At 44.2% G+C, this 22,707-nt stretch overlaps 1 protein-coding gene and 1 pseudogene across 1 annotated transcript in view; one reads left to right on the top strand and one right to left on the bottom strand.

Annotated features, from left to right (window-relative positions):
- Positions 1–14,885, bottom strand: part of LOC135555152 (fibronectin type III and SPRY domain-containing protein 2-like) — a 41,740-nt gene extending 26,855 nt beyond the window's left edge. Inside the window, exons 1-9 of the mRNA XM_064987504.1 lie at positions 14,798–14,885; positions 13,161–13,414; positions 12,667–12,769; positions 11,764–11,859; positions 8,464–8,697; positions 7,891–7,913; positions 6,155–6,273; positions 2,945–3,115; positions 1,733–1,867 (exon numbers count right to left, since the gene is read on the bottom strand). Coding sequence (XP_064843576.1) covers positions 1,733–1,867; positions 2,945–3,115; positions 6,155–6,273; positions 7,891–7,913; positions 8,464–8,697; positions 11,764–11,859; positions 12,667–12,769; positions 13,161–13,390 — 1,111 coding nt within the window. The 5' untranslated portion in view covers positions 13,391–13,414; positions 14,798–14,885. The remainder of the gene's footprint in view (positions 1–1,732; positions 1,868–2,944; positions 3,116–6,154; positions 6,274–7,890; positions 7,914–8,463; positions 8,698–11,763; positions 11,860–12,666; positions 12,770–13,160; positions 13,415–14,797) is intronic.
- A 303-nt stretch (positions 14,886–15,188) lies between these two features.
- The window catches only part of LOC135555140 (WASP homolog-associated protein with actin, membranes and microtubules-like), a 41,705-nt pseudogene continuing 34,186 nt past the window's right edge, over positions 15,189–22,707 (top strand).

Below are 22,707 nucleotides of genomic sequence, written 5' to 3'. Positions count from 1 at the left end.
GAGAGAGAGATGCAGGGGGATTAAAGAGGTAGGGAGAGAGAGATACAAGGGGATTAAAGAGGTAGGGAGAGAGAGAGAGATGCAGGGGGATTAGAGGTAGGGAGAGAGAGAGATACAAGGGGATTAAAGAGGTCGGGAGAGAGAGAGAGATGCAGGGGGATTAAAGAGGTAGGGAGAGAGAGAGATACAAGGGGATTAAAGAGATCGGGAGAGAGAGAGAGATGCAGGGGGATTAAAGAGGTAGGGAGAGAGAGAGAGATACAGGGGGAATAAAGATGTAGGGAGAGAGAGAGAGAGATGCAGGGGGATTAGAGGTAGGGAGAGAGAGAGAGATGCAGGGGGATTTGAGGTAGGGAGAGAGAGATACAGGGGGATTAAAGAGGTAGGGAGAGAGAGAGATACAGGGGGATTAAAGAGGTAGGGAGAGAGAGAGATACAGGGGGATTAAATAGGGAGGGAGAGAGGGAGAGAGATGCAGGGGGATTAAAGAGGTAGGGAGAGAGAGAGAGATGCAGGGGGATTAAAGAGGGAGAGAGGGAGATGCAGGGGGATTAAAGATGTAGGGAGAGAGAGAGAGAGATGCAGGTGGATTAGAGGTAGGGAGAGAGAGAGAGATGCAGGGGGATTTGAGGTAGGGAGAGAGAGAGATACAGGGGGATTAAAGAGGTAGGGAGAGAGAGAGAGATACAGGGGGATTAAAGAGGGAGGGAGAGAGAGAGAGAGATGCAGGGGGATTAAAGAGGTAGGGAGAGAGAGAGAGATGCAGGGGGATTAAAGAGGGAGGGAGGGAGAGAGAGAGATACAGGGGGATTAAAGAGGGAGGGAGAGAGAGATGCAGGGGGATTAAAGAGGTAGGGAGAGAGAGATGCAGGGGGATTAAAGAGGGAGAGAGAGAGATGCAGGGGGATTAAAGAGGTAGGGAGAGAGAGAGATGCAGGGGGATTAAAGAGGTAGGGAGAGAGAGATGCAGGGGGATTAAAGAGGTCGGGAGAGAGAGAGAGATGCAGGGGGATTAAAGAGGTAGGGAGAGAGAGAGAGAGATACAGGGGGATTAAAGATGTAGGGAGAGAGAGAGAGATGCAGGGGGATTAAAGAGGTAGGGAGAGAGAGAGATGCAGGGGGATTTGAGGTAGGGAGAGAGAGAGATACAGGGGGATTAAAGAGGTAGGGAGAGAGAGAGAGATACAGGGGGATTAAAGAGGTAGGGAGAGAGAGAGAGATACAGGGGGATTAAAGAGGTAGGGAGAGAGAGAGAGATGCAGGGGGATTAAAGATGTAGGGAGAGAGAGAGAGAGAGAGAGAGAGATGCAGGGGGATTAGAGGTAGGGAGAGAGATAGAGAGATGCAGGGGGATTTGAGGTAGGGAGAGAGAGAGATACAGGGGGATTAAAGAGGTAGGGAGAGAGAGAGAGATACAGGGGGATTAAAGAGGTAGGGAGAGAGAGAGATACAGGGGGATTAAATAGGGAGGGAGAGAGGGAGAGAGAGATGCAGGGGGATTAAAGAGGGAGGGAGGGAGGGAGAGAGAGAGATGCAAGGGGATTAAAGAGGTAGGGAGAGAGAGAGAGAGATGCAGGGGGATTAAAGAGGGAGGGAGGGAGGGAGAGAGAGAGATACAGGGGGATTAAAGAGGTAGGGAGAGAGCGGGAAAAAGAGGTGAGTGTCTTCCACTGACACATTCCTATTGAAAGCCACTGTGAGTCAGTTTGAAAGTGGTGTTCCATGGTTTTACCTGTCACGTAGACAGCCTTCTCACTGGCAGGGCTGATGCCTGTCGTATTGGTAGCTGTGACCCAGAACTCATACTGCACGTTAGGCAGCAGCTCTCCTACACTACAGTGGGTTTCCTTTACCTTCACATTAGACACTGAGGAGGAGAGAAACTCACTTCAATCATTTACAACAATGCATTATAACGCCTTATTAAAGCCTTATACCTGTTGGTTTTAAGTAAAGTAACCATAGTCTCCCTCATAGGGGAATAGTTGATTCAATTAGATGAAATGAATCCTCTTAGAGAGAGATTGAACACTCCAAATAGTACCTCCAATATATTATCTCTGTGTTGGTCCATAATGTCATGAAATATTCAACTGGAATGTCTGTTTATGTTCTGAATCTATATTCATATTCTATGTTCTGATTCTATGTTATGTTCTGAATCTATATTCATATAATATGTCCTGATTCTATGTTCTGATTATACATTCTGATTCTACATTCTGATTCTACATTCTGATTCTACATTCTGATTCTCTGTCCTGATTCTACATTCTATGTTCTGATTCTACATTCTGATTCTATGTTCTGATTCTACATTCTAATTCTACATTCTGATTCTATTCTAATTCTACGTTCTGATTCTCTGTCCTGATTCTACATTCTAATTCTATGTTCTGATTCTACATTCTAATTCTACATTCTGATTCTACTTTCTGATTCTACTTTCTGATTCTACTTTCTGATTCTATGTCCTGATTCTAAGTCAGATTCTACATTCTGATTCTACATTCTGATTCTACATTCTGATTATATGTTCTGATTCTATGTTCTGATTCTTCGTTCTGATTCTACATTCTGATTCTACATTCTGATTCTACGTTCTGATTCTCTGTCCTGATTCTAAGTTCAGATTCTCTGTCCTGATTCTCTGTCCTGATTCTATGTTCTGATTCTATGTTCTGATTCTACGTTCTGATTCTACATTCTAATTCTACATTCTGATTCTACGTCCTGATTCTAAGTTCAGATTCTCTGTCCTGATTCTACATTCTGATTCTATGTTCTGATTCTACATTCTGATTCTACATTCTGATTCTAAGTTCAGATTCTCTGTCCTGATTCTACGTTCTGATTTTAAGTTCAGATTCTACATTCTGATTCTAAGTTCAGATTCTACATTCTGATTCTAAGTTGTACTGGTGGTGGTTGTACTCGTTGCTACCGTCAGGCCCCTTGGTGCTGTCTACAGCCGGCGTGTCCTCCAGGACAGGTCTGTAGTAGAGCTCGTAGTATTCCACAGAGTCGTCTGAGAACAGGCTCCAGCACACACGCAGAGACGTCCGCGTGGCCGAGTTAGACACCTGGGGGTTGATGACCGGGGCAGAGGGGCTGGAAAGAACCATGATCGTGACGTTACAGAGAGAGAGGAATAGCTTTATGTGAATTCATTTGTAATGCATTGACGTTTTATTTTCCTCTACAGAGGTTTATTTCATGGTGTTGACTCTTTGTTTGACTGTGACAACATAAAACTAAGTTTCTATTCCATTGATTTCCACTCTGCCTCTCCCCCACATCCAATTCTAAACACAAAGGACTTTATTAAGACTATTTTATTACAGGATTTTGAAACATTTTGAAACTTCTCTCAAATGTGTGTCTTTCCGTGGAATCAGAGATTCTGATAAACAAAACAAATCTGTCTGAGGTGAGTCACCAAGTGAATCAAAGATAGACGTCACAGACCGGTTCTAATGACACCCTACTGTAGTGCAGGGTAGCGGCAGGGTAGCCTAGTGGTTAGAGCGTTGGACTAGTAACCGGAAGGTTGCAAGTTCAAATCCCTGAGCTAACAAAGTACAAATCTGTCGTTCTGCCCCTGAACAGGCAGTTAACCCACTGTTCCTAGGCCGTCATTGGAAATAAGAATTTGTTCTTAACTGACTAGTTAGATAAAGGTAAAATAAAGTGCAGTACCTTGGACTAGATCCTTAAGGGCCCTAGTCAACACTATATAGGGAACTGGTCAACAGAATATAGGGAATATAGGGAACAGGGCCCTGGTCAACAGTATATAGGGAACAGGGCCCTGGTCAACAGTATATAGGGAACAGGGCCCTGGTCAACACTATATAGGGAACAGGGCCCTGGTCAACACTATATAGGAAACAGGGCCCTGGTCAACACTATATAGGGAACAGGGCCCTGGTCAACACTATATAGGGAACAGGGCCCTGGTCAACACTATATAGGAAACAGGGTGCCATTTGAGGCACACAGCCATAATCTCTCTTCAAGACAGACTGCCATCACAGCCATAATCTCTCTATAGACAGACTGACATCACAGCCATAATCTCTCTACAGACTGACATCACAGCCATACTCTCTCTATAGACTGACATCACAGCCATAATCTCTCTATAGACAGACTGACATCACAGCCATAATCTCTCTTCAGACAGACTGACATCACAGCCATAATCTCTCTATAGACAGACTGTCATCACAGCCATAATCTCTCTACAGACTGACATCACAGCCATACTCTCTCTATAGACTGACATCACAGCCATAATCTCTCTATAGACAGACTGACATCACAGCCATAATCTCTCTTCAGACAGACTGACATCACAGCCATAATCTCTCTTCAGACAGACTGACATCACAGCCATAATCTCTCTATAGACAGACTGACATCACAGGCATAATCTCTCTACAGACTGACATCACAGCCATAATCTCTCTATAGACAGACTGACATCACAGCCATAATCTCTCTATAGACAGACTGACATCACAGCCATAATCTCTCTATAGACAGACTGACATCACAGGCATCTCTCTATAGACAGACTGACATCACAGCCAGCCTCTATAATCATTGACTACAGAAGCAGCATGAAGATTGTCTGTATTCCCTATGTAGTGCACTGCTTTTGACAAATAGGCTCTAATCCAACGTAGTGTTCTATATGGGGAATAGGGTGCCATTTGGGACACAATCGTTGACTCAGTCAAGCTTCAGCAGAATGAAAGCATCACTCAAAAGTGCCTGACTCGTCACTCTAGTGGTCCAATGTAATGAAATACTCCGAGAAATTAAATCACTTTTGCATCAAAGTCATTTGTTTCTAAGCAACCAAACTCCCTTAGCGAACCTCCATTTAAATAAAAGGTACAGTTTGGAGTCTGGAAGGATTTCTCTGGGGCTCTACTCTACTCTGTTCCAAGCTCATACACTTGATCTAAATCAGGGATGGGCAACTTTGATGGGGGGTGGGGGCCACACAAAAAATCTGAACTCATCATGGGGGGCCTGCAGTGGCTCGCGGGTCTTCGTATCCACATCCATACCCCCACCTTGCCAGAAAAACATTTTAGGGCCCCCCCTCTTGACAACGGAGAGAAAACGTTTTAGAGTAAAGTTCCTGCAAATCTACACATTTTGGCACGAGGCGTAGAGAACATTTTGCCGTTTTAAAACAAGAATGTGGCAAATCTACACATTTTGGCACGAGGCGTAGAGAACATTTTGCCGTTTTAAAACAAGAATGTGGCAAATCTACACATTTTGGCACGAGGCGTAGAGAACATTTTGCCGTTTTAAAACAAGAATGTGGCAAATCTACACATTTTGGCACGAGGCGTAGAGAACATTTTGCCGTTTTAAAACAAGAATGTGGCAAATCTACACATTTTGGCACGAGGCGTAGAGAACATTTTGCCGTTTTAAAACAAGAATGTGGCAAATCTACACATTTTGGCACGAGGCGTAGAGAACATTTTGCCGTTTTAAAACAAGAATGTGGCAAATCTACACATTTTGACACGAGGCGTAGAGAACATTTTGCCGTTTTAAAACAAGAATGTGGCAAATCTACACATTTTGGCACGAGGCGTAGAGAACATTTTGCCGTTTTAAAACAAGAATGTGGCAAATCTACACATTTTGGCACGAGGCGTAGAGAACATTTTGCCATTTTAAAACAAGAATGTGGCAAATCTACACATTTTGGCACGAGGCGTAGAGAACATTTTGCCATTTTAAAACAAGAATGTGGCAAATCTACACATTTTGGCACGAGGCGTAGAGAACATTTTGCCATTTTAAAACAAGAATGTGGCAAATCTACACATTTTGGCACGAGGCGTAGAGGACATTTTGCCGTTTTAAAACAAGAATATGGCAAATCTACACATTTTGGCATAATGTCTGTACATTAAATGTACTACATTATTCTGAATAAACCGGTTTTAAGAATAGAATTATGTGATCAAAGGGGGATGTAAAAAACGAAAATAAAAATGTTGTGACGAATGGATGGATGGATGAATGGATGGGTGGGTGGGTGGGTGGGTGGGTGTATGGAAGGAAGGATGGGTTGATTATTTATTTTTATTTTTTTTTGATTAATTGATCAGACCTGGTACGATGTTGATGGAGTCCATCATGGTCTTGACGTCTGACAGGTCAGCGAGGGGCATGTCAAACTCCAGAGGGGTCATCAGCGTCAGGTCAGGCTTCTCCTTCGCAAACTCCTCAATTCTGATTTAGGGAAACAAAACATCCATCAGCAAAAACCTTGATTCTGATTGGACAAAACTCACACAAGTCAGCAAACTCCTTGATTGTGATTGGACAAACAAAACACCTGTCAGCAATCTTCTCCATTCTGATTGGACAAATAGACCTGTATTCGGGGCGGCAGGGTAGCCTAGTGGTTAGAGCATTGGACTAGCCACCGAGAGGTTGCAAGTTCAAATCCCCGAGCTGACAAGGTACAAATCTGTCATTCTGCCCCTGAACAGGCAGTTAACCCACTGTTCCCAGGCCGTCATTGAAAATAAGAATTTGTTCTTAACTGACTTGCCTGGTTAAATAATGGTAAAAAAAAAAATGTAAATTCAGTGGGGTGAAACGTTCAGAACGTTGCATATAGAAATGGAATGAATAGAGCTGAATAGATGAATAGAGCTGACAAGATACACCACGAAAAATCATGCCTGTTCTACAAAATTGTTTTCTATCCGAATGTTTTGTAACGTCGCAACCTTCTGAACAGAGCCCACCTAAAACGACACTGAAATGAACATTGGATGTGTCGTCATGCTATTCAAAACATAAGCTTTGTCAACAAACCCTATTCAACATCAAACACATTCATTATACTGCTTAGTTTAAATGAGTTTGAATTAGTTGGCTAATTAGGATCGGAAGCTATTTTGGTTTCAGAATGAGCGTTGACGACATCAAGCATAACCTGATATATTATCCTCATGAAACACTCCTAATCAGGCAGTTACACGGTTCACAGCAAATCACACGATTACACTGTTATTAACCAGACTCACTACCATGCAGTTGTAAACAAACACTTATCATCGTTTTGTTATAGCCTGGTCCCAGATATTTGTGTGCCTTGCCAACTCCTACAGTCATGGTCAAGCAACAAGATAACACAAATGGATCAAGCGTGTTGGCAAGAGAACAAACGGATCTGGAACCAGGATAAAATGGATCTGGAACCAGGCTGAAATGGATCTAGAACCAGGATAAAATGGATCTAGAACCAGGCTGAAATGGATCTAGAACCAGGATAAAATGGATCTGGAACCAGGATAAAATGGATCTGGAACCAGGATAAAATGGATCTGGAACCAGGATAAAATGGATCTAGAACCAGGATAAAATGGATCTAGAACCAGGCTGAAATGGATCTAGAACCAGGATAAAATGGATCTGGAACCAGGATAAAATGGATCTGGAACCAGGATAAAATGGATCTGGAACCAGGATAAAATGGATCTGGAACCAGGATAAAATGGATCTGGAACCAAGATAAAATGGATCTGGAACCAGGCTGAAATGGTTCTAGAACCAGGATAAAATGGATCTGGAACCAGGATAAAATGGATCTGGAACCAGGCTAGTACGGTTATACTCTCAGGCTAGCAATGTTGGTCTCCTTACAGTATAGTATAGTATAGTATAGTATAGTATAGTTCTGTTGTATTCTCAGGCAGAAGTGTTAGTCTCCTTACAGTATAGTATAGTATAGTATAGTATAGTATAGTATAGTACAGTACAGTACAGTATAGTATAGTATAGTATAGTTCTGTTGTATTCTCAGGCAGAAGTGTTAGTCTCCTTTAAGAACTTTACCTCTTCATGGTGGGCATAACAGCCTGTCAAGGGAAGGTTCACAACATCAAAAGTCAACTCCTCCAGCGGTCATTAACATTTTAAGGTTCATAAAAACCTTTAACTGGCAGATTAAAACATCACAAAGACCACAGAATATACACTCGGTGGCCAGTTTATTAGGTACACCACACCATCACCCACGAAAATGGTTCGCTCCTACAGAAAGTGAGTCACGTTGCCGTGGCTTGCTATATAAAGCAGGCAGACAGGCATTGAGGCATTCAGTTACTGTTCCATTGAACGTTAGAATGGGCTAAACAGTGACCGAAGCACATTTTAACGTGGTACGATCGTCATTGCCAGGTGCGCTGGTTCCAGTATCTCAGGAACGGCCTCCTGGGCTTTCACTCCCGACAGTGTCTCGGGTTTACCCAGAATGGTGTGACAAACAAAAAACACAACTCCGAGCAAAACAAAGTTATCACAAACTTTTAAACGTTTCAACGTGATTTCAAGTTATAAAGCTATATTAGCAATTCAATGATTTAATCTTGAATAAGTCATTGTGACGACCGACCCACTACAACACACCTGTAGAAAGAGTCGTTTGTCCTCGGTGCGGTACAGTTCCTGGGCGGTCTCAATCAGGTCCTTGGATGCGTCCAGAGTGCGTCCGCAGCCCAGCAGCTGAGTGTACAAGGCCTCCAACTTCCTCTTCTTCTCCTCCCCCAGCGCAGCGGCTCGCTCGTCGTAACGATGGGACAGCGTCTGGAGAACATCGTTGCAGTGCTGCTCCAGGTGTTGCTCCTGACGACCAAAATTCTCCTGAAAGATATGAAACGCTTCATTAAGCGATGATCAGGGGCTCCCAAACGGGGTTGGCTCACAGATCCATGGTTGAAAACCTGTGGATGTGTCTTTGGTATGTGTGTACTGTGGTTGTCGTGTCAGTGATAGTGGTTGTTGTGTCAGTAATAATGGTTGTTGTGTCAGTAACAATGGTTGTTGTGTCAGTAACAATGGTTGTGTCAGTAATAGTGGTTGTTGTGTCAGTAATAGTGGTTGTGTCAGTAATAATGGTTGTGTCAGTAATAATGGTTGTGTCAGTAATAGTGGTTGTGTCAGTAATAGTAGTTGTTGTGTCAGTAATAGTGGTTGTGTCAGTAATAATGGTTCTTGTGTCAGTAATAGTGGTTGTTGTGTCAGTAATAGTGGTTGCTGTGTCAGTAATAGTGGTTGTGTCAGTAATAGTGGTTGCTGTCAGTAATAGTGGTTGTGTCAGTAATAGTGGTTGTTGTGTCAGTAATAGTGGTTGCTGTCAGTAATAGTGGTTGTTGTGTCAGTAATAGTGGTTGTTGTGTCAGTAATAGTGGTTGTTGTGTCAGTAACAATGGTTGTGTGGGGTAATAATGGTTGTGTCAGTAATAGTGGTTGTTGTGTCAGTAATAGTGGTTGTGTCAGTAATAGTGGTTGTTGTGTCAGTAATAGTGGTTGTTGTGTCAGTGATAGTGGTTGCTGTGTCAGTAATAGTGGTTGTGTCAGTAATAGTTGTTGTTGTGTCAGTAATAGTTGTTGTTGTGTCAGTAATAGTGGTTGTGTCAGTGATAGTGGTTGTTGTGTCAGTAATAGTAGTTGTTGTGTCAGTAATAGTGGTTGTGTCAGTAATAGTGGTTGTTGTGTCAGTAATAGTGGTTGTGTCAGTAATAGTGGTTGTTGTGTCAGTAATAGTGGTTGCTGTGTCAGTAATAGTGGTTGTGTCAGTAATAGTGGTTGTTGTGTCAGTACTAGTGGTTGTTGTGTCAGTGATAGTGGTTGTTGTGTCAGTAATAGTGGTTGTTGTGTCAGTAATAGTGGTTGTTGTGTCAGTAATAGTGGTTGTTGTGTCAGTAATAGTGGTTGTTGTGTCAGTAATAGTGGTTGTTGTGTCAGTAATAGTGGTTGTTGTGTCAGTAATAGTGGTTGTTGTGTCAGTAATAGTGGTTGTTGTGTCAGTAATAGTGGTTGTTGTGTCAGTAATAGTGGTTGTTGTGTCAGTAATAGTGGTTGTTGTGTCAGTAATAGTGGTTGTTGTGTCAGTAATAGTGGTTGTTGTGTCAGTAATAGTGGTTGTTGTGTCAGTAATAGTGGTTGTTGTGTCAGTAATAGTGGTTGTTGTGTCAGTAATAGTGGTTGTTGTGTCAGTAATAGTGGTTGTTGTGTCAGTAATAGTGGTTGTTGTGTCAGTAATAGTGGTTGTTGTGTCAGTAATAGTGGTTGTTGTGTCAGTAATAGTGTTGTGTCAGTAATAGTGGTTGTTGTGTCAGTGATAGTGGTTGTTGTGTCAGTAATAGTGGTTGTTGTGTCAGTAATAGTGGTTGTTGTGTCAGTAATAGTGGTTGTTGTGTCAGTAATAGTGGTTGTTGTGTCAGTAATAGTGGTTGTTGTGTCAGTAATAGTGGTTGTTGTGTCAGTAATAGTGGTTGTTGTGTCAGTAATAGTGGTTGTTGTGTCAGTAATAGTGGTTGTTGTGTCAGTAATAGTGGTTGTTGTGTCAGTAATAGTGGTTGTTGTGTCAGTAATAGTGGTTGTTGTGTCAGTAATAGTGGTTCAGTAATAGTGGTTGTTGTCAGTAATAGTGGTTGTTGTGTCAGTAATAGTGGTTGTTGTGTCAGTAATAGTAATTGTTGTGTCAGTAATAGTGGTTGTTGTGTCAGTAATAGTGGTTGTAATAGTGGTTGTGTCAGTAATAGTGGTTGTTGTGTCAGTAATAGTGGTTGTGTCAGTAATAGTGGTTGTTGTGTCAGTAATAGTGGTTGTTGTGTCAGTGATAGTGGTTGCTGTGTCAGTAATAGTGGTTGTGTCAGTAATAGTTGTTGTTGTGTCAGTAATAGTGGTTGTTGTGTCAGTAATAATGGTTGTTGTGTCAGTGCTAGTGGTTGTTGTGTCAGTAATAGTGGTTGTTGTGTCAGTAATAGTGGTTGTTGTGTCAGTAATAGTGGTTGTTGTGTCAGCAATAGTAGTTGTTGTGTCAGTAATAGTGGTTGTTGTGTCAGTAATAGTGGTTGTTGTGTCAGTAATAGTGGTTGTTGTGTCAGTAATAGTGGTTGTTGTGTCAGTAATAGTGGTTGTTGTGTCAGTAATAGTGGTTGTTGTGTCAGTAATAGTGGTTGTTGTGTCAGTAATAGTGGTTGTGTCAGTAATAGTGGTTGTTGTGTCAGTAATAGTTGTTGTTGTGTCAGTAATAGTTGTTGTTGTGTCAGTAATAGTTGTTGTGTCAGTAATAGTGGTTGTGTCAGTAATAGTGGTTGTTGTGTCAGTAATAGTGGTTGTTGTGTCAGTAATAGTGGTTGTTGTGTCAGTAATAGTGGTTGTTGTGTCAGTAATAGTGGTTGTTGTGTCAGTAACAGTGGTTGTGTGGGGTAATAATGGTTGTGTCAGTAATAGTGGTTGTTGTGTCAGTAATAGTGGTTGTGTCAGTAATAGTGGTTGTTGTGTCAGTAATAGTGGTTGTTGTGTCAGTGATAGTGGTTGCTGTGTCAGTAATAGTGGTTGTGTCAGTAATAGTTGTTGTTGTGTCAGTAATAGTGGTTGTTGTGTCAGTAATAATGGTTGTTGTGTCAGTGCTAGTGGTTGTTGTGTCAGTAATAGTGGTTGTTGTGTCAGTAATAGTGGTTGTTGTGTCAGTAATAGTGGTTGTTGTGTCAGCAATAGTAGTTGTTGTGTCAGTAATAGTGGTTGTTGTGTCAGTAATAGTGGTTGTTGTGTCAGTAATAGTGGTTGTTGTGTCAGTACTAGTGGTTGTTGTGTCAGTAATAGTGGTTGTTGTGTCAGTAATAGTGGTTGTTGTGTCAGTAATAGTGGTTGTTGTGTCAGTACTAGTGGTTGTTGTGTCAGTAATAGTGGTTGTTGTACCTCCACAGTGAGGAAGATCTCTTCTAGATGTCCTGCAAAGTTCTCCATCTCCACCACCTTCTCCTCCAGCTTAGTCCTGATGTTATTCACCTTGTCCTGAAGGCACAGCAGAAATGAACTCTTACAGAGGGTCAAGGTTCACCTGAGTGCAAATCTGCCTGTAGAAGTTGTTAGGAGAGCACACACAGACTGGCACTCAGGCTAGATCAAGGGTATATTCACATGGAATTAACACATACACCTTCCCCTTTCTCTGACTCAACACACACCCCACCCTACCTCCTTTCTCAACACACACCCCCTTCCTCCGACTCAACACACACCCCCCTCTTCCTCCGACTCAACACACACACCCCACCCTTCCTCCGACTCAACACACACACACCCCCCACCCTTCCTCCGACTCAACACACACACACCCTTCCTCTGACTCAACACACACCCTCCCCTACCTCCGACTCAACACACACCTTCCCCTTCCTCTGACTCAACACACCCCCCCCTCTGACTCAACACACACCTTCCCCTTACCTCCGACTCAACACACACCCTTCCCCTTACCTCCGACTCAACACACACCTTCCCCTTACCTCCGACTCAACACACCTTCCCCTACCTCCGACTCAACACACACCTTCCCCCACCTCCGACTCAACACACACCCCTCCCCTAACCTCCGACACAACACACACCTTCCCCTACCTCCGACTCAACACACACCTTCCCCCTACCTCCGACTCAACACACACCTTCCCCTTACCTCCAACACAACACACACCCTCCCCTAACCTCCGACACAACACACACCTTCCCCTACCTCCGACTCAACACACACCTTCCCCTACCTCTGACTCAACACACCTTCCCCTTACCTCCCGACACAACACACACCCTCCCCCTTACCTCCGACTCCTTGTGCTCCTCAAACACGTCATCGTGTCCGTCCACAGAGCTGTCAGGTGATGGGGTTCCCTCCTCATCTGAAGACGGGACATACGCCTCGAACCTGATGATGATCACTTTATTGTATCCATTATTAAATGATTGATGCGTGCATCATGTCATGCAAAGATTATATACATAGTGCATTAGACACCCAAGGGGGGTAGCCTTGGTGGAGGTAGCCTTGAGGTTTGAGGGGCGGGCCAGTAACCAGAGGTTTGCCGGTTCGAACCCCTGCCTGCAAAGGGGAGTCTTCAGGGAGTGAGCCGGAAGCAGGAGGATCCTGTACACTACCTACTACAGTTGTGCCCTTGAGCAAGGCACTTTACCCCTAAGTACCCCTGTCAGCCTGGGATGTTTGTGTTGTGTATCAGGTTGGGTACTGTGACAGCAACAAACCCAAAAAAATGATATCTGTGCAAATGGACCAATGAAGCAGGTGTTGTATTACGGACCTTAGAGAGTCGTTGGTATCCGTGGAGAAACGCTGGAAGGTAGAGGACAACTCTCTAGTCTCTGTTCTCTCTGACACCACTACGAAGGCCTCTTTGGTAGGGAGATCCCTGTTCACCTCCTCCTCCTTCAGCTCCTCCTGGTGCTCCTCCCCACGCTCCTCGTCTCCACTCAGCACCTCCTCAGTGATGACATCCAGCCTGCTTCCTGTGAAGACCTCATACAGGTCCATGATGGGAGGAGGAGGGTGGAGGTACTGTGGAGGAGGTACTGTGGTTAGGGTACTGTGGTGGAGGTACTGTGGTGGAGGTACTGTGGTGGAGATACTGTGGAGGAGGTACTGTGGTGGAGGTACTGTGGTGGAGATACTGTGGTTAGGGTACTGTGGTGGAGGTACTGTGGTGGAGGTACTGTGGTGGAGGTACTGTGGTGGAGGTACTGTGGTGGAGGTACTGTGGAGGAGGTACTGTGGTTAGGGTACTGTGGTGGAGATACTGTGGTGGAGGTACTGTGGAGGAGGTACTGTGGTGGAGGTACTGTGGTGGAGATACTGTGGTGGAGGTACTGTGGTGGAGGTACTGTGGTTAAGGTACTGTGGTGGAGGTACTGTGGTGGAGGTACTGTGGTGGAGGTACTGTGGTGGAGGTACTGTGGTTAAGGTACTGTGGTGGAGGTACTGTGGTGGAGGTACTGTGGTGGAGGTACTGTGGTGGAGGTACTGTGGTGGAGGTACTGTGGTTAAGGTACTGTGGTGGAGGTACTGTGGTGGAGGTACTGTGGTGGAGGTACTGTGGTGGAGGTACTGTGGTGGAGGTACTGTGGTGGAGATACTGTGGTGGAGGTACTGTGGTGGAGATACTGTGGTGGAGGTACTGTGGTGGAGATACTGTGGTGGAGATACTGTGGTGGAGGTACTGTGGTGGAGGTACTGTGGTGGAGGTACTGTGGTGGAGGTACTGTGGTGGAGGTACTGTGGTGGAGGTACTGTGGTGGAGGTACTGTGGTGGAGGTACTGTGGTGGAGGTACTGTGGTGGAGGTACTGTGGTGGAGATACTGTGGTGGAGGTACTGTGGTGGAGGTACTGTGGTGGAGGTACTGTGGTGGAGATACTGTGGTGGAGGTACTGTGGTGGAGATACTGTGGTTGACAGGGCAATCAAATAAAACATGTCAGATTAATATTTTTCCACTAAGGACCAGGATCCCACTGGAAGTAGGAAGTAGGAAGTAGGTATTGTCAAATATTCATCCAACATTAATCAACCAGTCATTCACTTGTGTAAATGTATATGCTTTATGTAACTTTAAAAATAAGTATAAATATTCAATTCGTTTTCTTATGGAAGCCATGCAAAGAGTTCATTATTTGCAATCAAAACAAGTATGATTCATAGTCTTAAATGTTTAGAAAAACACTTGTTCAGAAAGAACTGTACACAGTGATGACAGTTAAAGAAGGGTTTGCTTCTCTAACATCCTGGATCTCAGTCAAAACATGGATCAGGCATGCTGTACACATAAACTCAACACACCATTTAAACTATGCTGGAGTTTCATATTTATTTGCTATAATTATGACCAGACATACCAGTTATTATAGCCTAGTTACTAATAATTCAAAAACACTGGTTAAGTTTACCTTGGTGAGAAATTATTCAATAACTCCCCCAGCAACGTCGATTCAGGGCGACCATTGACAGTGTTTTTGACAGGCTGACCAAGGAAGCAAATACAGTTTGTGACAAATATAGCAGGAACCCCAACTGTTATGCACACAGATCAAGTGTCAGCATGGGTATTTTGACATAGTGCCAAAACCTGCCTTTAGCCGCCTAATAGAGTGATAATATTGTATTTAATCCAATAGTATTTGATTGTGAATGTGGTCATTATTTTCTTGAAGGTGACACATTGTTTTAAATATTCAAATCTCTTGGCATAAATCCCTTATACATTATAGCGAATGAAATTGGCTGTGGAATTCCCCCTGAGCATGTGACGGAAAGGTCAAAGTTGAAGGTAAAGAGAACGCCACAGGAAATACTACGTCATCGTTACAAATGGCCGACGTTGTAAACAAAGGCAGAGGAATACAAGTTTTAGTTCGCTAGCTAGCTACATGTCTACCACAACAACAACAAAAAATGAATAGCATAGACTGCGAGCGTTTGGACAGCTTGGATGGCTGGGTCGCCATCAAAACGAACATATTCGAAGAAAACGAGACGTTCAAGCTCGGTTTTATCGTTCAGTGGAATGTGATCGAGTCCAAGTTCGCGGTCACCTGTCACAACAGAACTCTCCAGCGACAGAAGCGCAAAGACCAGCTTGCTGTCTGCGAAACCGAAACCAGCTGGGCCGGACTCTTCTCTGTTAACGACTTAAAAAATGTCCACCGTCAGTTTACAGGAGTCGGGGATGTCGTCGCACCCTATTTCCCCGACCTGTCGGACTTCAAGGAGGGTAACATTTGGGACATGATCTTTCTCGGTAGCAATCGGACGTTCAACCAAGATGATCAAGAGAGATCTGGATACACCTTGCCGTCAACTGGAGAAGTACTTCAGCACTGCGATAGATATCTGTGGCAGGAAGATAGTGCTGGACTCGCTTTTCCCGCAGGACGAGCGAGATGTCGAGGAGTACTTTGAGAACATGCAGGAGTTCAAGAGGAAAACCATGCAGGATGAAGTCACCAGGGCTAAGGATCACCTTAGAAAGGTCAGTGGACAATTTGAATCAGTGATCTATACAAGCTGTGGCCTGTCACTGTTCTACAATCCTGGTCCAGCCACATGGGTTGCAAACCAGTAATCAAGTCACTGTGAGTAAACCCTAAAAATGTCTGTCCAACATTTAGGCATTTTAAATCCCATCATGACACTGGGATAGATGCCCTTCCACCCTGTTCACCTAGGGGTTTTAATAAAGATGCAGTGTCACTGTCGTCACTATTGTTGCGCAATATGACACCACGTGAGAAGGAAAACATGACCAATCCGGCTCCGGTTGATTATCCTGTCAGGCTTCATTCCTGTTACTCATGTTGTTATCACCCTGCAAGGTGTTCTCCCCTGAGGTCTTGGCTAGAAACGGGGACATTATCCAGTCATTCATTCCTGTTACTCATGTTGTTATCACCCTGCAAGGTGTTCTCCCCTGAGGTCTTGGCTAGAAACAGGGACATTATCCAGTCATTCATTCCTGTTACTCATGTTGTTATCACCCTGCAAGGTGTTCTCCCCTGAGGTCTTGGCTAGAAACGGGGGACATTATCCTGTCATTCATTCCTGTTACTCATGTTGTTATCACCCTGCAAGGTGTTCTCCCCTGAGGTCTTGGCTAGAAACGGGGACATTATCCAGTCATTCATTCCTGTTACTCATGTTGTTATCACCCTGCAAGGTGTTCTCCCCTGAGGTCTTGGCTAGAAACAGGGGACATTATCCAGTCATTCATTCCTGTTACTCATGTTGTTATCACCCTGCAAGGTGTTCTCCCCTGAGGTCTTGGCTAGAAACAGGGACATTATCCTGTCAGGCTTCATTCCTGTTACTCATGTTGTTATCACCCTGCAAGGTGTTCTCCCCTGAGGTCTTGGCTAGAACGGGGACATTATCCAGTCATTCATTCCTGTTTCTCATGTTGTTATCACCCTGCAAGGTGTTCTCCCCTGAGGTCTTGGCTAGAAACGGGGACATTATCCAGTCATTCATTCCTGTTACTCATGTTGTTATCACCCTGCAAGGTGTTCTCCCCTGAGGTCTTGGCTAGAAACGGGGACATTATCCAGTCATTCATTCCTGTTTCTCATGTTGTTATCACCCTGCAAGGTGTTCTCCCCTGAGGTCTTGGCTAGAAACGGGGACATTATCCAGTCAGGCTTCATTCCTGTTACTCATGTTGTTATCACCCTGCAAGGTGTTCTCCCCTGAGGTCTTGGCTAGAAACGGGGACATTATCCAGTCAGGCTTCATTCCTGTTACTCATGTTGTTATCACCCTGCAAGGTGTTCTCCCCTGAGGTCTTGGCTAGAAACAGGGACATTATCCAGTCATTCATTCCTGTTACTCATGTTGTTATCACCCTGCAAGGTGTTCTCCCCTGAGGTCTTGGCTAGAAACAGGGACATTATCCAGTCATTCATTCCTGTTACTCATGTTGTTATCACCCTGCAAGGTGTTCTCCCCTGAGGTCTTGGCTAGAAACGGGGACATTATCCAGTCATTCATTCCTGTTTCTCATGTTGTTATCACCCTGCAAGGTGTTCTCCCCTGAGGTCTTGGCTAGAAACGGGGACATTATCCAGTCATTCATTCCTGTTACTCATGTTGTTATCACCCTGCAAGGTGTTCTCCCCTGAGGTCTTGGCTAGAAACGGGGACATTATCTTGTCATTCATTCCTGTTACTCATGTTGTTATCACCCTGCAAGGTGTTCTCCCCTGAGGTCTTGGCTAGAAACAGGGACATTATCCAGTCATTCATTCCTGTTACTCATGTTGTTATCACCCTGCAAGGTGTTCTCCCCTGAGGTCTTGGCTAGAAACAGGGACATTAGCCTGTCATTCATTCCTGTTACTCATGTTGTTATCACCCTGCAAGGTGTTCTCCCCTGAGGTCTTGGCTAGAAACAGGGACATTATCCAGTCATTCATTCCTGTTACTCATGTTGTTATCACCCTGCAAGGTGTTCTCCCCTGAGGTCTTGGCTAGAAACAGGGACATTATCCTGTCAGGCTTCATTCCTGTTACTCATGTTGTTATCACCCTGCAAGGTGTTCTCCCCTGAGGTCTTGGCTAGAAACAGGGACATTATCCAGTCATTCATTCCTGTTACTCATGTTGTTATCACCCTGCAAGGTGTTCTCCCCTGAGGTCTTGGCTAGAAACGGGGACATTATCCAGTCATTCATTCCTGTTTCTCATGTTGTTATCACCCTGCAAGGTGTTCTCCCCTGAGGTCTTGGCTAGAAACAGGGACATTATCCAGTCATTCATTCATGTTACTCATGTTGTTATCACCCTGCAAGGTGTTCTCCCCTGAGGTCTTGGCTAGAAACAGGGACATTATCCTGTCATTCATTCCTGTTACTCATGTTGTTATCACCCTGCAAGGTGTTCTCCCCTGAGGTCTTGGCTAGAAACAGGGACATTATCCAGTCATTCATTCCTGTTTCTCATGTTGTTATCACCCTGCAAGGTGTTCTCCCCTGAGGTCTTGGCTAGAAACAGGGACATTATCCAGTCATTCATTCCTGTTTCTCATGTTGTTATCACCCTGCAAGGTGTTCTCCCCTGAGGTCTTGGCTAGAAACGGGGACATTATCCAGTCAGGCTTCATTCCTGTTACTCATGTTGTTATCACCCTGCAAGGTGTTCTCCCCTGAGGTCTTGGCTAGAAACAGGGACATTATCCTGTCATTCATTCCTGTTACTCATGTTGTTATCACCCTGCAAGGTGTTCTCCCCTGAGGTCTTGGCTAGAAACAGGGACATTATCCTGTCATTCATTCCTGTTACTCATGTTGTTATCACCCTGCAAGGTGTTCTCCCCTGAGGTCTTGGCTAGAAACGGGGACATTATCCAGTCATTCATTCCTGTTTCTCATGTTGTTATCACCCTGCAAGGTGTTCTCCCCTGAGGTCTTGGCTAGAAACGGGGACATTATCCAGTCATTCATTCCTGTTTCTCATGTTGTTATCACCCTGCAAGGTGTTCTCCCCTGAGGTCTTGGCTAGAAACGGGGACATTATCCAGTCATTCATTCTGTTTCTATGTTGACAGTAGTTTTAGGATATTTATTTTAATTTTAACTAGGCAAGTCAGTTAAAAACAAATTCTTATTTACAATGACAGCCTTCCCGGGGAACAGGGGCACATTTTTACCTTGTCAGCTCAGGGGGTTCGGATACCGGCCCAATGCTCTAACCACTAGGCTACCTAATAGCCAATGACACCATGCATTAGAGCCCAAATAATATGGTTTTTGGGTCGGATACCGGTAGCCTACTGTTTCACAGTGTCATTTTCAAAAACTTAATTCTCCAATTTGACTTTTGCTTTCAAAAGTATCTCAGTAGAACATGCAAGTAAGAACATTGAATTCTACTGTACTGATATTACCGTGCGTTATAGAAAAATAATGCACGCTCTAGAATGGTCTTCAAGCCAATCAGAGACAAGTATTCAACAATGCCGTGGTATGAACTGTGTTAAGGCAGATAGGCTTTATGAAGACGTTCAAACGGCAGAAAACACAACTTAGTTTTTACACTTGCTGCTTCTCGCTGTTTATTATCTATGCAGTCACTTTACCCCTACCTGTGTACAAATGACCTCGACTAACCTGTACCCCCACACACTGACTCAATACCAGTGCCCCCTGTATATAGCCTCGTTATTATGTCAATTTATTGTTACTTAAATAAATAAATAAATATATATATATACTTGTCTCTGATTGGCTTGAAGACCATTCTAGAGTGTGCATTATTTTCCTATAACGCACTGTAATATCAGCACAGTAGAATTCAATGTTCTTACTTGCATGTTCTACTGAGATACTTTTGAAAGCAAAAGTCAAATTGGAGAATTCAGTTTGGGAAAATGACACTGTGAAACAGTAGGCTACCGGTATCCGACCCAAAAACCATATTATTTGGGCTCTAATGCATGGTGTCATTGGCTATTAGGTAGCCTAGTGGTTAGAGCATTGGGCCATATATATATTAGTTTATATATATATTAGTTTATATAGTACATATTTTATAAGCATTTAAGTAAGTAATAATTTCCCAGTGAGGTCTATACCTGCTGTATTCGGCGTATGTGACAAATAACATTTGATTTGATTCCTCTCCCTATTATCCATGCACAACCCAGTGCAGGAATATAGGCCTGTACAGTGTCTATATACACAACAACCAAGATGTTTCAAAAGGCAGAAAAAAATGTACTCTTCTCTCCTTATTCCCTGTACTATGCTGCTCTAATCCTGTGGGTGTGAGGTGAGCACTGAGGCTGGATTAGTATGGCAAGAGAGTGGAGATGTTTAAGAGGGAGAGAGAGAGAACGATCTGAGAGACAAGGCAAGAAGGGCCTTCTATGCCACGAAAAGGAACAAAATTCAACATCCCAATTATTAGGATCTGGCTAAAAATACTTTAATATTTTCTAGAACCAATTGCCCTTTATGGTTGTTAAGTCTGGGGCACACTCACCAACAAAGATAAAACAAAATGGCAATTCAGACTCTGCATGCAGAATTCTGTAAGAATACCCCAAATAATGCATGTAGAGCAGAATTCGGATGATACCCGCTAATGATCAATATCCAGAAAAGAAATGTTAAATTCTACAACCACCTAAAAGGAAGCGATTCCCAAACCTTCCATAACAAAGCCATCACCTACAGAGAGATGAACCTGGAAAAGACTCCCCTAAGCAAGCTGGTCCTGGGGATCTGTTTACAAACACACCACACAGAGCACCAGGGCAGCAACACATTTAAACTCAACGAAATCATGAGAAAACAAAAGATAACTACTTGACACATTGGGAAGAATTAACAATAAAACATATAAAACTAGAATGCTATTTGGCCCAAAACAGAGAGTACACAGTGGCAGAATACCTGACCACAGACTGACCCAATTGTGCGCTGCCCTATGAGACTCCCAAACACAGCCGGATGTGATTCAGCCTGGATTCGAACCAGGGACTGTAGTGACGCCTCTTGTACACACACACACACACACACACACACACACACACACACACACACAGAGTATTGCAAACCCAGTAAGTCACTGTCATAAAGGTCGAGACAGGAATACTAATTGTCCACATCAAAGGCAGATATGTAATTACTCTGAAGAATGGATTCACCACCAAGGCATACAGCTGAAGTATGAACACAATACTAACATGACAAGGTATTATTCTAGATCAGACAGGAAGAGAGAGAGGAGAGAGGGGGTCATAACCTAAAAGGCCCCAAGAGTCCCCTTTATAACATCGGATTTGTTGATCAATAGCATCACTGTAAAGTTAACCTCCAATCAGTTATCAGACCTACAGGATGTAATGACTTCACAGAGGTGTGACAGAATGAGGTTGAGAGCAGCACAGAGAAGGCTGAATTCCTGAGAAGACAATACAACCTTTTACATGAAGCATAATGAGTCACAATCGGGGGCTCGGAAGCCCAACATAATTCTCCCTTGAACTCTCTTGATTCTGGATTATTTTTTATTTAAACTCTCCAAAACTCTTCCCTTTGAGAGGAAATGGATTTGCCCTGAAAATTAGAACAAAATAACCATAAATCTCAAAACAATTCTTGCTTGAAGGTTGTTTTTTGATTTAACTTGCAACTCGGAATCTAAATCAAAATGACGGCGTAAGAGTTGGTTTCACAAGCAGTTTGTAATGAAGTCAGGCATCTCAGTTTACAGCACCCAACATTAGCATACCAATGGGGAAGTTTCTCAAGCCATTCTGTGAGAAACAAGGCAGTGATTTCATAGTACACACGTCTATACATTCAGATGGACTTAGCCAGTATGCAGTACGTATAGGACAACAACTACTATTTGAGTAACAGGAGCCATTACATTTAGTCTAGCAATCTGTATACAAAATAATAATAATCATTCACAAATGTAGCCTACACAGCCATCACATTACGTATAGGACAACAACTACTATTAGAAATTATTGAGTTGTGAAGGAAGAATTGATTCCCACGTCAAGTCAAATAATCTGTTCTAACACCTCTCTGTGTGTCGCGTAGAGACGACCTAGCGGGACCTGTGTAGAGACGACCTAGCCGGACCTGCGTAGAGACGACCTAGCGGGACCTGCGTAGAGACGACCTAGCCGGACCTGCGTAGAGACGACCTAGCGGGACCTGCGTAGAGACGACCTAGCGGGACCTGCGTAGAGACGACCTAGAGGGACCTGCGTAGAGACGACCTAGCGGGACCTGTGTAGAGACGACCTAGCCGGACCTGCGTAGAGACGACCTAGCCGGACCTGCGTAGAGACGACCTAGCCGGACCTGCGTAGAGACGACCTAGAGGGACCTGCGTAGAGACGACCTAGCGGGACCTGCGTAGAGACGACCTAGCGGGACCTGCGTAGAGACGACCTAGCGGGACCTGCGTAGAGACGACCTAGCCGGACCTGCGTAGAGACGACCTAGCCGGACCTGCGTAGAGACGACCTAGCCGGACCTGCGTAGAGACGACCTAGCGGGACCTGCGTAGAGACGACCTAGCCGGACCTGCGTAGAGACGACCTAGCCGGACCTGCGTAGAGACGACCTAGCCGGACCTGCGTAGAGACGACCTAGCCGGACCTGCGTAGAGACGACCTAGCCGGACCTGCGTAGAGACGACCTAGCGGGACCTGCGTAGAGACGACCTAGAGGGACCTGCGTAGAGACGACCTAGAGGGACCTCTGTAGAGACGGGACCTAGCGGGACCTGCGTAGAGACGACCTAGAGGGACCTGCGTAGAGACGACCTAGAGGGACCTGCGTAG

This window comes from Oncorhynchus masou, chromosome 2, assembly GCF_036934945.1.
Source record: "Oncorhynchus masou masou isolate Uvic2021 chromosome 2, UVic_Omas_1.1, whole genome shotgun sequence".
NCBI lineage: Eukaryota > Metazoa > Chordata > Actinopteri > Salmoniformes > Salmonidae > Oncorhynchus > Oncorhynchus masou.
The sequence above is the reverse complement of the archived record's forward strand: the minus strand, read 5'-3'. Positions and strand labels throughout refer to the sequence as shown.